The sequence below is a fragment of the Telmatherina bonti genome, assembly GCF_933228915.1.
Source record: "Telmatherina bonti genome assembly, chromosome: 21".
NCBI classification, from domain to species: domain Eukaryota; kingdom Metazoa; phylum Chordata; class Actinopteri; order Atheriniformes; family Telmatherinidae; genus Telmatherina; species Telmatherina bonti.
Window position 1 is genome coordinate 15772266 of NC_136630.1, and position 20337 is coordinate 15792602.

At 37.0% G+C, this 20337-nt stretch overlaps 1 protein-coding gene across 1 annotated transcript in view; it reads left to right on the top strand.

Annotated features, from left to right (window-relative positions):
* Positions 1–20337, top strand: part of nrg3b (neuregulin 3b) — a gene marked incomplete at both ends in the record, with an annotated part of 214894 nt that overhangs the window by 166883 nt on the left and 27674 nt on the right. The window contains one exon of the mRNA XM_079261462.1: positions 14725–14798. Within this exon, the coding sequence (XP_079117588.1) occupies positions 14725–14798 (74 nt within the window). The remainder of the gene's footprint in view (positions 1–14724; positions 14799–20337) is intronic.

Here is a 20337-nt window from a genome sequence, read left to right on the forward strand (position 1 = left end):
TCTAATAATACAACAAAGGTAGAGGTGCAAATAAGTAATTCATTCAAACAGCCATTTAAACAAGTTGTGCTGAGCTATGTCATAATTTAAAAACTGTTTCAAATGAGGAAAAAAACACTTATTCCACGAATGCAGCTCAAATATAACCACTTCAGAAAGTCCCTGATATCTGTTCCACACTTCCCATAATTATACAATGACATCACTTTCATTGAATTATACATCCCTTTATAGACTTTGTGTAATAAACTGAAACTAGGATTAATTTTTTTAAAAAAAAGCAAAAATTTAGAAAAGAATTGTTTAATACTGGTGATGGACAACCACCACCAAGAACCAGTGACCTCCTGCTGGTCCTTATCGTGATCATTTACACAGAGCTGAAGGCATCAGCAAAAGTATCATGTAAACGATACAAAGGAAAAGAAAAAAAAATCAAATTTATGTCATTTTTAATGAACCAAAATGCTGAAATGTGCCCATTGTGGGGGAATTGAGTTATTTGTTTATCAAGCAATACAGGGTTTTTTTTCCCTAGATAAAGGGAATTTGAACTTAAACAGAGACCCAAAAAGATACTGATTCAGGAAAAGTTTCCAAAAAATTTTCATGAGTAAAAGAATATGTGAGAAAAAGAATATAAAATGAAAATAAATCCTGCAAGTTGAATTGAATATGAAGTTTGAACAGAGAACCGTAACTATCCATTATGATATATTATATGAAGCGTCTAAATCTGTTGCTATGGAAATATCAATGGATGTGTTTCAGTGAATAAAAACTAAATTTAAAATAAGCATTGTTTAACCCTTGAGTCATGCAGTTTTTATTTTGTATGTAACAACAGTCTAACAGAAAACCATAAAAAAAAAAAAAAAAAAAAACATACTGTCTGTATCTGTATTTTATTGTGAAAACATCTCTAAGTGCTACTTCTTGCGGTGCACTACAGATGTTAGTTTTAAAGCATTTCCTTTATACATACTAAGCTAGTCTTCAAAAGTTATTTAATCAAAATGCATCAGTTGTTGTTTCCTGTGTGCAAGCAGTCCCATGACAGGTTTTCATTAGTCATTTTAATAATCTGGACAGTCCACACTCCCCAGCAAATGTTTTTAAGCAGTCAAAAACAGTCCAATTTCAAGGATTAGTTTAGCAGTTAAATTATTTTAGACTAGTTGTAATCATCCCTCTTCCAACTGATTTACTTTAATTATGAATAGGCTAAAACAGAAACATTTATGCCAAGTCTTCACAAGTGACTTTGAGTTAAGTCAACTAAAAGAGGCATTTTGTTTTAGGCTTCTTACACTCTGTCTGTCAAACAGGTCTATAATCTTATGATAATGGAAAGAAAAAAAACAATGCTTCGAAGCATATTAAAATTTTGCAAGAATGCAGACTATAAATTTCTTGTGTAAATTGTTTCAATGTGTTTTAAAATAATCACACATATTGTATCTGGTGTATGTTAGATAAATGCACAACTCTCTTTCAACATCGCCTCTAGCAGCACATTGTATCTCTAAGTGTAGCACAAGCTGTGAAATGTTAATGTAGGTTACACATACCTGTCAGCCACTTTCATTTTAACTTGAGCAAACAGATACTTAAATTTACAGAAGAGCAGTTTAACTTGATAATGAATGCTGGAAGTACCCAAGACATAATAGGTTATGTGTTTGTGTCCAAAAGGAGAAGCTCTTGTATAGTCAAAGTGTAGAACATTTCCCTCTATGATATTCAAACATTGTGCTTTAAATGTATGTAGTTTTTCTTTTTCCATGTTGAAAGTACATTTTAGGGATTCTTCATTCTGTGTTCAAAATGAAGTTATATTAATATTTGCACATGCAAAGGCAAAAGGATTAAACAGACTTGTTTTTTTTTTTTTTGTTTGGTTGTTTTTTTTTTTTTTGCATTTTTAGACAAACTGGTTCCAATAAGCAATAGCAATGTCATGCTTGTTTGTTTAAGCAAATCTCAGAGCTGAAATAAAGCAGTAATGGATGTTGAGATTCCAAATCATGAATTGCTGGATAGAAAATGGCCTTTTATAGAGAGTTAAGTAGTAGATCATGTAAATATCTATTATTGCTGGACAAGCAGTGCGTATAAAATGTCAACTTTAAATGAAATAATCGTAAAATTTGACGAATACCCATTTATCAAGAGCTTGATGTATAATTCTCTTCTAAACCAAATAGAATTTACCATTTTCACTACTTTTGTTTCTTTTGCAAGCATGCACACACATCCAGTGAGAGAAAGCAAAAAGAAATCTCTGAAGATGAAGAGGAATAAATCCTCCTCAGAAGCGTCCCACCTCTTTCACTGTGTCCCTCTCCCCTCAGCCTTTTCTTCCTCCCTGTTATCTCTGGTCCTTTGAAACAGCACCTGCTACAGACTTACATCTCAGGAGCTCCGTGATGATGCGGCGCACACGCCTGCGTGATACAGTGCCAACTTCCACTTTACATTTAGCCCTGCAGATATGTAAGACGCAAAACCCAAGACATCTCCATCCTCCACTTAAAGGACCACTTTTACAAAAAGGATTTAAAGTAATTCAAAGTTAAGCCTTAATCTGTACCATTTAAGTCTGTCCTAATGTTGGTTTAAGGTTGTTTTAGTGCGTCTGAGACCATGGAGTCATTAATTAAGCTGAGTAAACCTGGTTAAAAAAGAAAAAAAAACATGGAATGGAGAAAATCAGCGTAGTATGGATCTGAAAATAAAACAATGGCAGAGGTGAAAGAAATCAATAAAACTATTAAAAGATGTTATTCATTCTTATGTCATTCACTTGTCCTAAACTACACAATTATGTAAAAACCATAAAACCAGGCAAAAAAAAAAGCAGTTGGGACATCTGTGTGAATACAACATAAATAAATAATGAAACCAGACCAACTTCAGTCATTATAATCTGATTCACACGGCCTCACTCTGTTAAATTATCCAACCATTTAAAGACTTTTTGTTAGAACCTGAAACTGGCATTAAAAAGTAAAAGTCAGAAATCAGAAGAAAGTGGTTCAGTACTGGCGGTGAACCATGACAAAACAAGACTGATGAACCAAGAGACTTCCCGTCTACATTAATAAAGAATGAGCAACCTCCTGATGTCCTACCCAACAAGGACTCTTTTCAGAGGTATCTAATGTTGGACCTCGGGGTGCACTGACCTGCTGGTTTTCAATGTGTTCCCAAATTTAACACACCCAAGTCAAATTAAATGCATCCAACAGCCTATGAAGTTCTGCACAATGAATTAATAATTTGAGTCATTGTGAAAGAATTAAACTATTCTTGTGAGTCCAGAACTCAGCAAATCACATTTGTGCTGTTCCTGACTAAGTGCAAACGGTGGTTTAGTTGAGCAAAAAGACTTTTGAAAAAAAAAAAACAGTAAAAAACTGAAATACTGCATTGTGAAAGTATCCAAGTGCAGGTCCTTTTTGGGTCATAACTCAAGTAGAGATATTAGCTAAAAGAATTCCTTTATACGGATGCAAGCAATCTCCAAAAGTGAATTAAAATAAGTCAGTGGATTCCTCCTGGAAAACTTACACAGTCCAATGCGCCCCAGCAAACAGTTCTATGCAGAAGTTAAACCTCCCCAATTTTTGTCAGATTTGCTCTAATTATATCTTCAGCAACTGGTTTACTTTAAATCCCAAATAAGCTAAAGCTTTGAGTCATTTAAGCTAACTCTATGCAAGGGACTTTGGGTTGTCAGCTAAAACAAACATTTTAGTCTTGGACTGGCCTTAAGCCTTAAGTTCTCTCTCTGAAGCTGACTTCATAACTTCTTGGAGCATTGTGGGTAAGGCACACCAAACCAGAAGACTGCATGCTGTCTTTTCTCTTTGTGCCATGCCCCCACTAAGATATTTTATTTATCTAATTAGTTCAGATGACATTTGATAGTGAGTGTGCCCGTGTGTGTGTGTGTGTGTGTGTGTGTGTGTGGGGGGGGGGGGGGGGGGGGGGGGGGTTTGTGTGTTTTTTATTGATGAATGAGATGACTGCAGCAGGGTTGTTTACTGTCTTAGCTTATGAAAATCTAATGATCCCTGCAGCAAAATGGGGACATTGCAACAGCAATTACACCAGGGCATCGCCCAAAGGAATGCAATAAACTGTAAACACAATTTACCATGGACCCAAAATGTATGCAGGATAAAATCCAAGATGGGGTTAAAAAGAAATGAGGACACAACAACCTTACTTAACTTTATTCCCCATGTCCTTACAGTTAAGAGGCTCATTAGTGAGAACCCTAATGAAGCTCTAATTAACAGTTGTGTTAGCTTTGCAACATCTGACACTGATTCTTTGACAGTCTATATTTTAAGCACCACCTTTTACCGCCATATATCACACATAATCACGTTCACGCCCTTTCAGCAAATGAAACTGGTTATTAGCAGTATGTTTTGTCATCGTAATACTTAAATCAACTTAAATGTATTGCTCTTGTTCCACTGCTTTGCCCACATTATGTTTGTTTCAACTTATTTACTTTAAAAAAAAATAAGGATGGTTACTCATGTTGATCCTTTTCTTGTGCTGTTGAGTCATGTAGACACATGCTGGCACATGTATGTAATTTGTGCATGTAACCCGTTACATGTACTACTAGGCATCCATCCAACTGGCTCAAGGTCTAAATCATGTCCGCATCACTTTATCCTATGTGCTGCTTCAAAACACAGATATAATTTAGCATGGCTCAGACATTAAATTAAAAATATTTCCCTTATTGGATGCAATGGACATTGGATTTAACATTTATTTAAACAATGTAGAAATATTGCAACCAGTTCATGCCATCCTGTTCTCCATCAGAAACAATGAGAGAGAGTTTTTATTTTAAGAAGAAAGCAGGCATGGCTGCAACGATATTCCTTGATTATAGTTGTTGTTTCTTTAAGTTTTTTTTTTTTTTTGAAAAAACACTTGAGATTTACTTTTTTTTTTATTACTGCAGATAAAAATGAACAGAACTTAGTGATTTCAGTTTCCCTGCTGGTAAAAATGAGATTGTAGCTGAAAGTAAATGCAGCCTAAATCAGCCATGTGCCTGTAAAAGGACTGTACTATGAGCTGCAGTAGATGCTGTATTTCAAAAGTGAGCATTTTATTACACAGCATTCAGCAACCCCACAGTGAATCAAATAATTTATTTCAATATTTAGCAATTGACACAATGCCATATTGCATCTATGCTTCACTACATATGCAAATCTTGATATTATTATGCATGACTTGTAGGTCAAGCTAGGGAAATGAAGGGTAACGCCCAGTTCAGTGATACTTAACGACATCAACTGCACCAGTTGGCGTGCCATATGAAACATGGCATTGAGTCAAAAGACTTGGTGCAGTGTGAGAAATGTGTGTATTGAGTGTGGAGGGGACCCCTGCTGCCAAATAATGATTGGCTTTGACAGTGAGACTGAAGAAAGTCATTTCCAAGAATTCAGGTAATTAGGGAAAATGCGGTTTGGACCAACATTTCCCATGTTTCCAGTTTTTTGTACTTTAAGTCAGCTTCTCGATCAATAGAAACAGGTTTAATCAAGTGCCAAGCTTTAGATACATGCAGTGTTTATCCTTTGAGTAGCATTAGTATCAGTAGTGGTAATAAGAGGTCAGAGATTTTGGTTGTGGATTCTTTTACTCATATGGGTGGAAATCACTGACTTTATAAATGATGGTGATGTTTACATTACCTCTGAAATGGTACCCTGGTTCAATAGTAAAAACTCACAACACTGGGAGGAATTGCTTTAGATCAGAGGTTCTTAACCTTGTTGGAGGGACCGAACCCCACTAGTGTGATATGCACATTCACTGAACCCTTCAGTAGTGAAAAATAAAAATATGAGTTTTTACAAACTCAAGACATAGATATGTTTTTTTTTTTTTACTGCTGCACAAAATGAACACACATGCATGAACATCACCTTGTTCAAAGAACAAAACCAACACAGTGTATGAACTCACAAAAGATTACATAACTGCAAATCAGTGTGACTTCTGCTGCTGCCTTTTTAGAGACCAGTTCAGATATGCGTGGCTTTACCTTGACCAGTGCCACTCAAGTCATTTTCCCAGCAAAGTCTGTTCCTTTTCTTCATTTTTATGTCCAGCATCCTCTAAAAGGATTGCTCACAAAGATTTGTTGTAACAACTGGTATAAAAAAAATCCAGGGCTTTCTTAGCAATAGCTGGATACTTTTCCATTTGTTGACACCAAATCGTTGTTGTTCTGAAGAGTTGTTGTTGAACCTGGCTCTGCTGAATTTTAATGATTTCGTCAAGGTATTCATCATTGACATTTGCTGTCTCAACAGCAAATGTCAATGACTATCTAAAGTTTAGATAGTCATTATCACCATCTGTAAGAACAATTTACTGTATTAGTGTTCTGTGAGCAAAATTTATAGTATTTGAAGAAGAATGTAAGACCATATTCATACCATGGCAAAATTAGTTGTATTTACTGAAGATTTTTTTTTTTTTTTTTTTTTAATATTTCATCCACATGAAATTGGCATTTTGGGACCCCGAAAACATTAATTTATTGTATTTTTGAATCTGGTTTCCAAAGTGAATTAATATAGAAGCACCACTTTTTTTTCAATATTTCAACGTATGCACATCTTTTCCTTAACTGATGCATCCCTAGCACCATCTACTCCATTCTCCACCATCTTCTTTGTCATATGTTTGTTTACATTGCAAGATGTAAACACATGCTCCACATGCTCCATATCGTTGTGTATTCCTGTAGTGTCACAGTATCTCTCACAGGCCATATTACAGTATGTGTGAGTGCACATATTTTTTTTTAAACTATTCTGTCTTTGGGAAAAACTTTTTTCAACCAAAATGTTTTTCATCTTTCTGTGCAGATTAATGCTAATTAGTGCTCAATGCTAAATTTGCATTCAGATGGAGGCTTCAAAAAATTTTTTTGTTTGTATTTTTGTCCTTTTTGAGCGTTTATGTCACTAGACATATGGTCCTTTTCTACTAGCACCCACGAAGCCCTGCGCCATTTCAGCTGACACCACACTACCTTGTTTCAGTCTTTTCCATTACAATTGAGGCGCCCACACTGCTGATTCTATAAACACCCAGAGAAGGCTTTTGGTCAAAAAGCCATTGTGCTGCTGCCTGCTGATACTACCCAAAGTTGTGATCTGGAGTCACTCTCATGACTCATCCTGTGATGCCAAATTTTGGCCAAGAGTGGCCGGCTAACTCTGCATGCCACATTTTGAGCTTGACTCTGCACCTTCAGGGAGTAGATGCTAAAACAGTCTATTCAGTCCAAGAAAATCCTGATGGAAATACCTACAAACCAGGAGGAATGGTACCACAGTACAATACCACAGGGGAAGGGTTGCAATTCATTTTATAGGTGTACATGTGACCGCCATCTACTACGCTGCTTCTTTTCATGTATTCCCTTCTGGGAATATATGGTTGGAGCTCCACTGTCACCATATTTGTTATATTTAAACTGATGTCAGAAATTACGTGAGAACTCTAAACCCTACCCTGCCCTCTATTGGAATTATTGCCAACCATGCTATAATAAATGTGTGGACATGTTGTCATATTTGACAACATTTGACAGCAACATAGCAATCTACACTTTTGCACTTTGAAGTACTTTCAAGTTAGCTTTACTGCATATGTACAAATACGCATCCTGAAGTAAAATCCAACTGTCATGTATGACGATTTCCTTTTGTTTGTTTCTGATGCACATTTTCTATGGTGATGAATAAACTTGATCTTAGAAAGTGTTACATGACAAGCTAGATACCACTTTTATGTTTGGAAAGTAGCAATAAGGTTTTTTAGTCAGAAGCTGTTTAGCTTAGCTTAGGATACAGACTGAACAAATAGGGAACAGCTGGCATGGTTCTAGTGTTCGGAAACACCAGAACAGCTGCTTTAGAGGTCATGAATTAACCTTCAGCTGAACCTTTAACTTTCCAGTGCAAGTTAATGAATTAGCCATATCATTGCCACTTTATGTTAATAGATAGTAGCCCATAAGTAAGAAACTTGAGTTTTTTTAAACTCAGTTTTTCTAAATGTACCTTAATGAAATAGATAATAACAATCAAAATCCAGAAATAGTTCAAAAGCTTTGACTTGAGTTCTCAGTGAGTTCTCAGCACTTCTGTCTAGTAGTTTCCTTTTGCCTCTCCAGCTGTGGAGTATGGATTTATTTTATTCTGTTACACATGTTGAAGCTAATATCCCTGTGTGCAAGAAGGTAAATGAAACTTTGGTTGACACGATCACGCTACCTTCCCTTGTCTCCTCTTTGAACCTCTTTTCCCTCCCCTTAGACTCAAACTATCCTCAATTTTCCTTCATGCTAATTAACAGGCAGGATGGTGATTATGAAGCAGAGCTCCCCACCCCTCCGTCAAACTTCAGACCCAGAGGTGTGTTTTTCTCTGTGACTGGAACATGTGTCAAAAACAGCCGGGTGGTCACAGACAGCTCGGAAACAGAAGGGGGAACACATTTTGCATGCTATACAGCAAACCTCTCACAGGAGAAAAAGATGTCATATACAGTATGTATGTGCCCCAGTCCACAAACATGTCTGGATTACCCTTAATATATTCCCCCTTTTGAAACACACCAATGCACATATTCATGAACTTGAGCTCTGGTTCTCCCATTACCCTCTTTGGTGATACAAACCAAACACACACTCAGAACATGTCATTATCTCACATTGTTTATAACTCATTCAGGCATTTGACGCCATGTTCATGCAAACACATTTACAAGGCATTGTTTGCATGTCATTGAGTGACAGCTGAGCTTATTTCACAGTGGTACAAAGATGGTGAAGTGGGAGGGTGGGGGACGTACGCAAACAAAAAGCAAGCTCAGACGTAAACAGATCGCCAGACAGGCATTCTGCCATTCAGTTTGTGATTCAGAATACTAACAAGGCATCTCAGCTCACACCAAGGGATAAAAGGTGTGATGTAGGGCAAAGTCAAACAATGGAAAGGGAAAGGCATCATATCCTTAAAATATGATTCAAGTGTCTCCCTGAATTTTATGTTGAATCACAGGCTGTTGTGGGATTTTTCTGCCAAGAAAGGAAAAAGACACTGTGTGTGGATTGTTGATTGGCATCTATAGGTTACTAAAGATGCAAAACTCTTCAGCATACATTGAACAGTTTTTTTAAGAATTACATACATACACATGCATACATAACACAGCCCAGTGTAGTTTACAAGTGATGTTGTCTGCAGTTTTGCAGGATGTACTAATATTGTGTATACTTGTATATAAAAGAAATATTAGTAAAGTAAGTGTGAATATTTTCCATCTATTTTGCAGTTGTTATTTTTCAGGCTTTCAAAAAATGGCAGAAAAAAACAACAGGAGAAAATTATGTTTTTTATCCCCCCTTGGATGCCTGGACAAAGATCCATAGAAATTTTGAGTGTGTTGCTTTTTACTCTGGAAATGACACAAAAGGCCAGATTTACTAAGATCCCAATTTGAAAGTAGTCATTTCCGTGTGCAATCTAGGATCTTGCGTGTGGGGTTGGACCACGATTTGCAGGTGATTTACTAAGTCATTGTGTAAATGCGTGGCAAGTGCAAACATGTTGGAGACACACTATTTAACCCTTACATGCATGAATTATTTAAAAAAAAAAAAAAAAAGGAACATTTTTAAATACAATATTTTACCTCAATAGACATATGCAATGATACATTTGTTTATTAGTGATGTTTAGAATTTATCATGACTTATTATTTATTTTAATGTTTTATATAAAATATTTATAAAATTATATATAATCAAAATTAAATTATGTAAATTGCGTACAAAATTATCATTTTCTTTTATCGCAAAGACAAACTTGTGTAATTACATTATGTTCAATTATATCATACACTGTTTCAAAAAAATAAAGAGAACACTAAAGTAACACGTAGCTCTGAATGAATGAAATATATTTATCAAATACTTTGTTCTTTCCATAGTTGAATGTGCTGACAACAGAATCACACAAAAAAGTATCAATGAAAATGAAATGTACCAACCCATGGAGGTCTGGATTTGGAGGTATACTCAAAATTAAAGTGGAAGAACACACAACAGGCTCATCCAACTTTGATGTCATGTCCTTTAAACAAGTCATAATGGGGCTCAGTAGTGTGTGTGGCCTCTGCGTGCCTGTATGACCTCCCTACAATGCCTGGGACTGTTCCTGATGAGGCGGCAGATGTTCTCCTGAGGGATCTCCTCCCAGACCTGGACTAAAGCATCTGCCAACTCCTGGACAGTCTGTGGTGCAACTTGGCGTTGGTGGATGGAGCGAGACATGATGTCCCAGATGTGCTCAATTGGATTCAAAAGGAGGTCGGTCTTGCTGCTGGGTTGTTACCCTCCCAAGGCCTCCTCCACATCTCCTGATGTACTGACCTGTCTCCTGGTAGCGCCTCCATGCTCTGGACACTACGCTGACAGACACAGCAAACCTTCTTGGCACAGCTCGCATTGATGTACCATCCTGGATGAGCTGCACTACCTGAGCCACATGTGTGGGTTGTAGACTCCGTCTCATGCTACCACTAGAGTGAAAGCACCGCCAGCATTCAAAAGTGACCAAAACATCAGCCATAAAGCATCGGAACTGAGAAGTGCTCTGTGGTCACCACCTGCAGAACCACTCCTTTTTTGGGTGTGTCTTGCCAATTGCATATAATTTCAACCTGCTGTCTATTCCATTTGCACAACAGCATGTCAACAACACTGATGGTCAATCAGTGTTGCTTCCTAAGTGGACAGTTCCATTTCACAGAAATATGGTTGACTTGAAGTTACACTGTGCTGTTTAGATGTTCCCTTTATTTATTTATTTTTTTTTTTTTGTGTGTATATTTATTTATTCTCCAGTGAGTGGAAACATATTAGATGACTCACAAACATTTACTTGAAGTGGTTTATTTTCAAAAGTACCATCCTCATTTGTGAATATGCAAGAAAAATGCTTGGAAATACTGTAGGTGTCCACAATAGGACTGCTATGAATGAAAGGGTTAAATGAGGGTTTTGCACAAATTTTCTGGTTTACAACATGGGGAGTCATACAAAAAAAAGTAGGACTCCTACACAAATTGAGAGGGAGCAAATTTATGAAAAAGTTAATGCTGTTGGTAAAACAATGCAAACAATGAATTCAATAAAAGACTAAAAACATTAAATAATCATATTAAATGTCAAACAAAAAAAAAAATACTCCACATAATAAAACATCAAATAAAATAGGTGGGGGTGTAGGGGGTTTGCAATGTTACCTCAAAAAAAAAAAAGAAAAAAAAAAAAGAAAGAAATTATGAATGAATATGATACACGCTCTGATTTATAATGTGGGTGTGAGCCTCATTTAGGTTTACTAAGGATTTCATTAAATTAACCCACCTAAAAGCCAGCCGACTAAAAACTCGCAACCTGAAGAACAGAAAACTGTATTTAAAAAGCAAATGCAGGAGCTTGTGATTTCTACTTAGTGTCTGTTGGGGGGGCACTAGCTGCCAATTTGGTGCAGTCATCTGCCCCTATTAATCTGGGTAAGCCAGTTCTACAAAAAAAAAAAGAAAAAAAAAAGAAGTTGTTTGATCTCATCTAATGGCTGCAGAATGCCGGGAAACCCATGACTGGTCATCCAGAGACATGTGGCATTTGGGTCTTGGACAGGATCTCTGAAAAACACAATCCAAACAAGATCCAAGATGTGCCATCTACCATACAGTGGAATGACCTAGATGCAAAAAAGCGCATGCTTGTAAGCAGTTGTGTTATTGCAGGTATTGCGTAATTCCTGCTTATGGCTTCAGATTCATCCTGAGTTCTTTCATTAGATCCAAACTGCTGGATAAGTGATATGTTTTTATTTTCTCCTCGTCCATCCTAAAGATATTTACAAAAGGATGTCCCTTTGCTTCATTTTTTATGTATGTATGTTGCCACAATAACCACAGTCATGTGTGCAATTTCGCACACAGATTGTTTACATGTTTTTTTATAATGTGTTAAATATAGGAGCTGTTTCTATGAGTAAAACTGCTCTCAAGTTTGATAGATCATTTTGTGGGTGCTAAATTAATATATTTACATTTTCTCCTCCCAACACACGCAAAATAGTGTGTGAAGGCCCCATATTGCATATTCATTGCAGCGAATGTACTAATTGCTTACAGACATTTTATTTTGCACTTTTGAAAGATGCAACCCTCAGTGCTCCCTGTTAGTAATTCAGATTGGACATTTTTTGCATGTGCAATAAGTTTGAACACATTTTAGTGGTGGCAAACCTTTGGTAGATTTGGTCCAAAGAGTTTTAAGGTTTAAGCTTTGAGTCCAGGGTCATTTTAAGATTCATAATATGAACCATTATGAGCCCTAATACTTAAAGCTATTAGCAGAGATGTTTACTGTCATATTAAAGAAAATGGTTGTTTCAACAATAACACCCTGTAGCCTGACAGGTGTGCCTCACACTATGCGCTGGACAAAGACTTTGAAAGCTTTTCAGACCATCTTTTTTCTTTAAAAGGTACCAGCATTTAGAAAATCTCAAAAGATGTCCAAATGTATGTCGCATTTATTTATTTATGCCCATAACCACACTCTTCAGTGAATACAGTCATTTGACTACCTTCCCATAGCGTTCCATACATCTAAAAGTACCACTCCTCCAAGTGGTATTAAGGAAATATGACTTATATAAGTAGTTTCACATTGGAGCAGAGGTTATTGTCAATATTTTACAAAGCCACAAAGTAATGGGAAGGAAGAAATACACAGCTGGATGGCGTAGGTAATGGTCCAGTTTCAACCCTGGGCCATCGTGAGGTTTGAGAGGGAGGTCTATGTACAATCTGTCAGTTGCACAACTTAAACTCTTTTCTCCGTTTGTTGTGTTGACACTAAAACATTGTTTGCATAGAAATCGTAAATTTCATGGTTGGAGCAAAAACGCATTCATTTTACAGTTCCATGGAGTGTCCTTAAGAAAACTCTTTTTGTTTCTTGCCTAAAATTAACGTTCTGTGCAGGCAGGAAAATACAGATTTAAAATGAAACAGAAACATGTTCTTAAACACTGACTCTGCTCATACATCTCCAAACAAAACGAAAAAGAGACAAACTCACTACAGTTGTTTGTTAACATTATCTCAGGGCAAAATAATAAAGAAAAACATAAAAAGCCAGAAACATAGAAAAATCATCTCGTCCACTTATGGAGCAATCTCATATTCATATTAGTATAAGGCTGCTCTATCCTATGCATGTTGTTTTTACACAATACGGTTACGCTTACCTTTTTAAACAAGATGCTTACATAAATCAAATGAAATGGCTAGTCTCCTTTTTTCAGTGCAGAAGATTATAGTTTAATTAAATCTGTTGCAGAGTTCTGCATTATAACTGCATGTTGTTAATACACAAAACAAATGAGGTTAAAACTGTAAGTTGAGATGTAAAAACAGCAGCTGTTCTCATAAGAAACTGCTTGGGATCTTAACTACTGCTCACTTTGTTTTATTCAGCGTTTTTATTGTCAGTGTTTTAATTATTTTCAAGTGATCATGTCAAGTCAGATGACAGTAAAACTTGGCACTCATTCCATTTCTGACACTGAACGTGTGACTTTCTGGAGTGGTGGAAATGTGTTGGACATGTATTGATTGATAATATGTAAGAGGTAAGCTGACAGTCTGCCAACAACATGTCACTGACTGATGAAACCCTAACAAATGCTTACTGATAAAAGGTTCATATAGCAAATTCCTCCGTTGTTTTGCATACGATTCTAAATTTGCAGAGGGCTGTATCAGCCCGTTGAATATGCAAAATTATTGGAATTAACATAAAACTTCAAAAGTCTTTAAAATGGCAATTTCCCCAAACACAGAGCAAAGGGTATTGCTTCAAATTTAGTATTTCTTTCTCTTATTTTGTTTATTTTTTTTATCTGTACATTCGAGTTCTAGGACTCGATTGGGAGGGAAAAGTATAACAAACATGATTGTTCATGTATTATAATGCACAAAATTCTGGCCAAATAGAAAGCTTCATTTCCCCAACTCACGCGGCCAATGATCATTTTATTGGAAATGTCTGTGATTGTGGCAGAGGGAGTAATAAACAGTGCATGCATATTTATGGCAGTGAAAGGAAATATTTAGATTGTGCCAGGACTCTGTTTACATAAGCCATCCAGCTATGGCAGCTTCCATTCCACTGTGGCTCATGCGTCATCTCCATCACGCCAAGAACTCTCCATCCCTATTTCTTCCACTGGGACCTGGCATTCCTGTCAGTCATGTGCTATCAATGAGGCTACAGGCACTGCTGGGGCCTGCCCAGCTCTCTTCTCCTTCCTCTCTTTCTTCCCCCTCCACCCCTCTCAACGGTGTCTTTGTATCTCCTTCCTCTATCCCAGTACACAGCAAGCACTCCACTTTGAAGCGTTCATCCATTCCTCTGTCTAGATTTTTGGACTCAACTTTCCTTATCTTAAAGGAAAGTCTCTTCAGTTGATGGTTCATGCTGGATTTTGTACTTCTTACTTGAGTTTTCTTCTTTCTGATGTTTAATCTGTCTCTTTGTCTACTTTTCCTCTCTCTCCTTCACAGGTGTAAGGAGGGTTACCACGGTCTGCGCTGCGACCAGTTTGTGCCCAAGACAGACGCTATCTTGTCCGACCCAAGTATGCTCTTTGTTCTATTTTTTTTTTTTCTACAGTCTTGCTGTATTGATTTGCAATAAGAAAACAAACTCAGCTCAAGCGCACACTACATGCCCTTGAGCACATCTCTGACCGTGCTATATTTGTCAAGAAGATTAATATAAGAGCTAAATATTTACAGTATATATTCCAAGAGGTTGTGTCAGAATGCCACAAGAGCAGAGGTGCTGCAATATTTCTTCAGGCTTAAGATTTCCACATCCAACAGCACATTTATTAAAGACATATTACAGAACTTTTGCCATTTTCCCCATCACGCGCCCCCTATCGATGGCTTTTTCTGCATCCATCTTGCATCGTACGTGACCTGTTAGCTCTCTCCAGCCAACTCTTGCTTTGTTCCTTTCTCTTTTATAATCTTCTTGCGTTTCTTTGCTGAATCAGCAACGTTGCGGATTCAAAACAGCCAGTTACCTCAAAGCCAAACGTCGCTTCGCGTCCTGGATGTAAAAGTTGTATAATATGGTTTCATAGACTCGGGGTGCTGCTGGGTAGCAGTGGCTGTAGAAATATGCACGATAGATGTCACTGTGTCATCAAACAAGTCCAGGACGCAGAGTTTTAAGGTTAAAAAATTTACAGCATGCGTCTTTAATGAAATGTAATAAAAGTTTTTATTTGACTGGATGCAAGCCACATTAAAACCATAAAACACAATTTTCCCTTTTTTCTAGACAAATGCATATCACAAAAGAACAGATTTCTTTATACTCCTAAATAGTTCTCTTCTTACAGATAAACCATGTGGGGAAAAAAACATGCAGCATTTTTGGTATTTTTAATTATAGTCCTTAATCTTTTTTTCTTTTTCTCTATCCTGGCTAAAGCAAAGAAATGTTTTTCATTTCTTCTTGCATTAAAAATAATTCCTTTGGAGTGTTTTGCATCCCCATGACAGCTGTGTAGTGTGGTTAAAAATAAGAAATAAAAGGCGGAAGCCAGAGGTTTGGGGAAGAGAAATTGAGGGCCCCAAGCCTTTCCCATGAGGTTGTGACTTTTCCAATTCACGCTGTTTTGAGAAGTGACTTTGCTCCTCTGGTCTAAGAGTGAGAGAGAAAACTTAACTTCTACTGCCTTTTGATTCCACCAGGCCCTCGGATAGTCCATTAATGGGGTCACAAGCCAGTGCCACGAAGCATGTTTTATACTCTCACATGGCACACAGTTTTTACAGTGGCATTTCTTTCATTGTCTATAGGTAGACATGCATTTATCCTGTGTGTCCTGATCAGGAGACTTTTTTGTTGCTCTTTGAAATAAGGCAAATTAACGTTTACACACAGATGAAGTGTGTTCTTTTATTAAAAATATATGACAGTAAAGCTTAGTTGCCATACAAAAGTAGGAGATTGATCACATTACCATTTGACAGATCAAAAACCTTTCAGAGCCACTATAATTTAGATAATCTATAGGAAGCCTTCTTAAATAAGTCAGTTTGATCATCATGTGGGAAGCGTAAAAAGTTAGAGCCAGAATCTCCAAGACAACAGCAGTAACCCTCAAGCTACGAAGCTATATTTGCACAATTGCGGCACATACTGTAATAACAGTGGTGTGTTGAAGCACGATTAGTTTGATTGCCTGCCTTTTCATTTGGTGGCTTTATGAAACAAAAGCGTCAACATTAACCGACCTTCCTCTATGTTTAGGAGGCGTGAACAATAAGGAAAATACTGTTTTTCTTTTTCGCTTCTCACTGAGGCCTTTAATTCGTTTTTAGCATCATATTATCCACTGACAGCAACACTAAGAAAATATCAGATTAACACATTGTTCTTTTTTGCTGTGTATATATCAGGATTTTTCGTAGGAAATTATCATCAAACCATTTGATTTTTAAATTGAAATTCCAGCCTCTAAAGAAGAAGTATTGTAGATCCTAAAATACATGATTGTAAATGAATTACCAGTCAAAAGTTTGGACACAGTTTCCTGTTGGATTTAATGGGAGCATAAGAAGAACACGGCAAAACTAGTTTAAGAAAGGACAAAAAGTTGGGGTAATTAACTTTTTTTTATTGTTATTTCACTGTCTACTTTTAAAGAGATTCAATAGATTTAAAACACTTAGATTCAGTTATTAGATTTTTTGAGGCTGAGAATCAACATTAATCTAATCCAATCTTTTTTAAGTCATGTCGTTAGTTTTTTCTCTTTCTTTGGCTTTCATCTTAGTCAGGATTGGCAGCTTCAAGGGCAAACATTAAATTTGTTCATGTCCAATTTTTTGCTTTGTGTGTGTGTTCAAAAGAACATTTTTTTTTTCATATTCTCATCATTTGACTGTGATAAAAATGTAATTTCTAGCTTTCAGAACGCTGAAAAACTCCAGGCCTGAAGCATGTCTTTCTGTTTTTGCAGAAAATGGTCCAGATCCACACCAAAAGGTGGATTTTCTGCCAATGTGCTACTTCTCCATGAGGGTTTAGAAACATTTACAGGGTAGTTTCACTATAATTTAGGTTATTGGAGTTAATGTTTCTATCATAGAAGTCAGATGATGAAAGTTAACCTTCATATTTCCATTTTGCAGTATTTAAGTTGGCATAAAAAGTTTGACTGATTTAGACTGAGTAAAATTTACTTCATTACACTTAGATTAGGGAGATAAAAATAAAAAAGATAAAATATGTCCCTTTCTTACCAGTTTTACATTGACAGGAAAATGGGCATGGCTGAATGATCATTTCTAACTAAGCATCCACTTGAGCAAATAGAAGGTTATTAGAAACTACTCAAACATAGCTATTGGGAAGTTTTCTGCACAAAAATCTAAAAAAGAAGCAGTCATGAAAAACTGCCTGCACTCTTTCATCATGTAGAGCAGCCTTGACCACAACCCTTCAGAAAACCCAGACAGACTTTATAAGGAAATCAATCCTATTTTGATTTCTGTTGGTGGAGATTGGTCTAAAATTGATCCAGATTACCAGTGATTCGGAGGATTATCCAGCTCTCTAAAGGCAAATCATGCACTAACATACACATATACATGTACACACTAACAACTAATACATGTAGGGAACCCGGTTTACTGGCAATAACATGGCAGCATTAGACACAAACCACACCACGGGGTTAAATAAAAAACAACTTTTTTTATATATATATTTCCAGCTTTTTTAATAACCTGAAATCAATCTGTGTATGACACAGGTCTGTCTCTACCATCCACCTTTTGTCTTTGTGTTGACTGGCAAAACAGTCAAATCCCACTTTGGACAGGCTTGCACACAGTGGCTCCCTATCATTCTCACATCTTTAGAGAGGGGTGAATGTCCGCATGCTCATCATATGAGCATGGGGACAAAAGGAAAAAGAAACTACCCACCAAGCATGCTGGCTATACTGCTTGGAACTCAGCTTATGAAACCGCTGGGGTTCTAGACATTTGTGCACAAGAAGGAAGTGGAAGGGTCTTTAATTGGAAGCACGGCAGTGCAGGAAGATGGCAATTTAGGTTACACTTTGTAAACAACCTGACCGAGTTTCTTTTTTAACTAGGAGAGAGTTTAGGGCTTGCCTCTGGTGCTGTTCATATGGCCAAGTGGCACCTCTGAGAATGTACAGAGGAGGTGGAAAAGGGAGGTGAGACAGTCTGTGGCTGATTCTAAAAGATGAAGAAAGCACTTCTCTAATTTGAAACATTTATCTCCTGTAGATATTAGGCCTGGAGTAGGTATCTGCACAGGATATTGAGTTCAATAACACACACACACACACACACACACAGATACACACACTCATTGGCTTCTCAGTTTCTTGCTCACCCAAGTGAAGGAGGGGATTAAGGATTTGATTCACTCCTGCCATTGTTTCACCCACCCGCCAGATTGCTGCCTCTTAATCGGGCCAAAAGCGTCTGACATGATGCACAGGTATTCTCCAAGCTTGCTCAAGGCTCCCCCAAGACGCCAGAAATGATTCCCTGGGGTGCTTTGAGTTGCCAGTGAAATGGATTTGAAAGCCTGAACATATTATGATTGGTGAATGTCTGCAGACAAGACAATGCCAGAGGAGGGGATGTGTATCAGCGTTGTAATGACATCATCTGCACAGGCTGTGACAGTCCAGGCAATTCAGAGTGGAAAACTGTTGGTTGTTGCCAGGGGCAATCACAAGGAAAGGGTTGAATGGATAATACATATCAAGAAACATCAATGAGAAACTGCATTCACTTATTTGGCCTTGCCAAGTGTAACGCAGTAGCATTAACTGCCTTGTGGAAAAACTGGCAGCCCTGTCTTGATTTTTGCAGTTCAGAAAATCTCTTATGGCAGCAAGCATGATGTCCAATTAATTGCAGGCTTTGTAATTAATTAGTCTTGATTAATCGCTTTTTATTCGCACAACAATATTTGCCCTAAAAAGAAACATTTTTTCATTTTAAATGGAATCTAGTAGACAACTGAATCAAATAAGAGCAAATAAAAGAAACAGACATTCATATTTCATTCAAAACAGTGGAAAGCAAAATAGAAAATATCCCTGACTCAAATTAAACAGAATTAAGTTGAAGTGCAATTTTAGGTACTTTAACTAGCAGCTCAAGCTGTTCTCTGATGAAGAGTCTACGACATACATTTTCAAGGTTTTCATCCCCAGTCATTATTAACGACATAAAAGCATAAAAGAAATCAGCCCGTAGTAATGAAAGATGTTTGAATAAACAAAACATATGTGATAAATAGAAATAGGTCCCCTCTACTTGTATGCTCTAATCTTGCACTCTAATGTATGCTATATGCACAGGGGAGAGGTTCAACAGTAAAAAAAAAAAAAAAAAAAAAAGATAATTCACTATAACCTGTGGAAAATATTAATTTCATTGAAAATTCAGTTTTCTTTTAAAATCATCACTTTTATTGCATGTGTGCTGTATAGTTACATATGATTAGTTCCAAGAAATGTTAGATTAATAAAACATCATAACCACCAAATAAAAAGCCCCTGAAGAAGATAGAAAAGTAGAATTGGATCAGAAGACCAACCTCAACAACTGTAAACATAGCAGGAGCATTTGCAGAGAGGCTGTGATAGTTGTGTGTGCACAACTACAGCTATTGTAGCAATTGTCAGCACATGGAAATGAACTGACTTAACAAGCATGGAGGTAAAAGAAGAATGGGCGTATGAGGGCAGCATATGACAACGTTTGATGACCCCAATTACGCACAAAATGACCTTTAGAATAGACTTAATAGACCTTTAGAAATTCCTCCCTTATTCTCCTCAAGAGTTCTCCAACCACAGCTTACATGATAGGGAACTGATTAACATAGAAAACATAACAGTTCATTTGTACATTATAGGTCCATATTTTCCTCTATTTTCCTGTATTTCAGCTGATCCGCATACCAAGTTTAAAGCAACTCGCCTTAAAAAATGTGTCTACCCACCTTTCTGTTTGGTTCGGCTTGCAACTTCACAAGCACTGTGCAAAGATGGCATCCTTCTTGACTTGCAACCTAAGCCTTAGTTTCCCATCAAGATATAG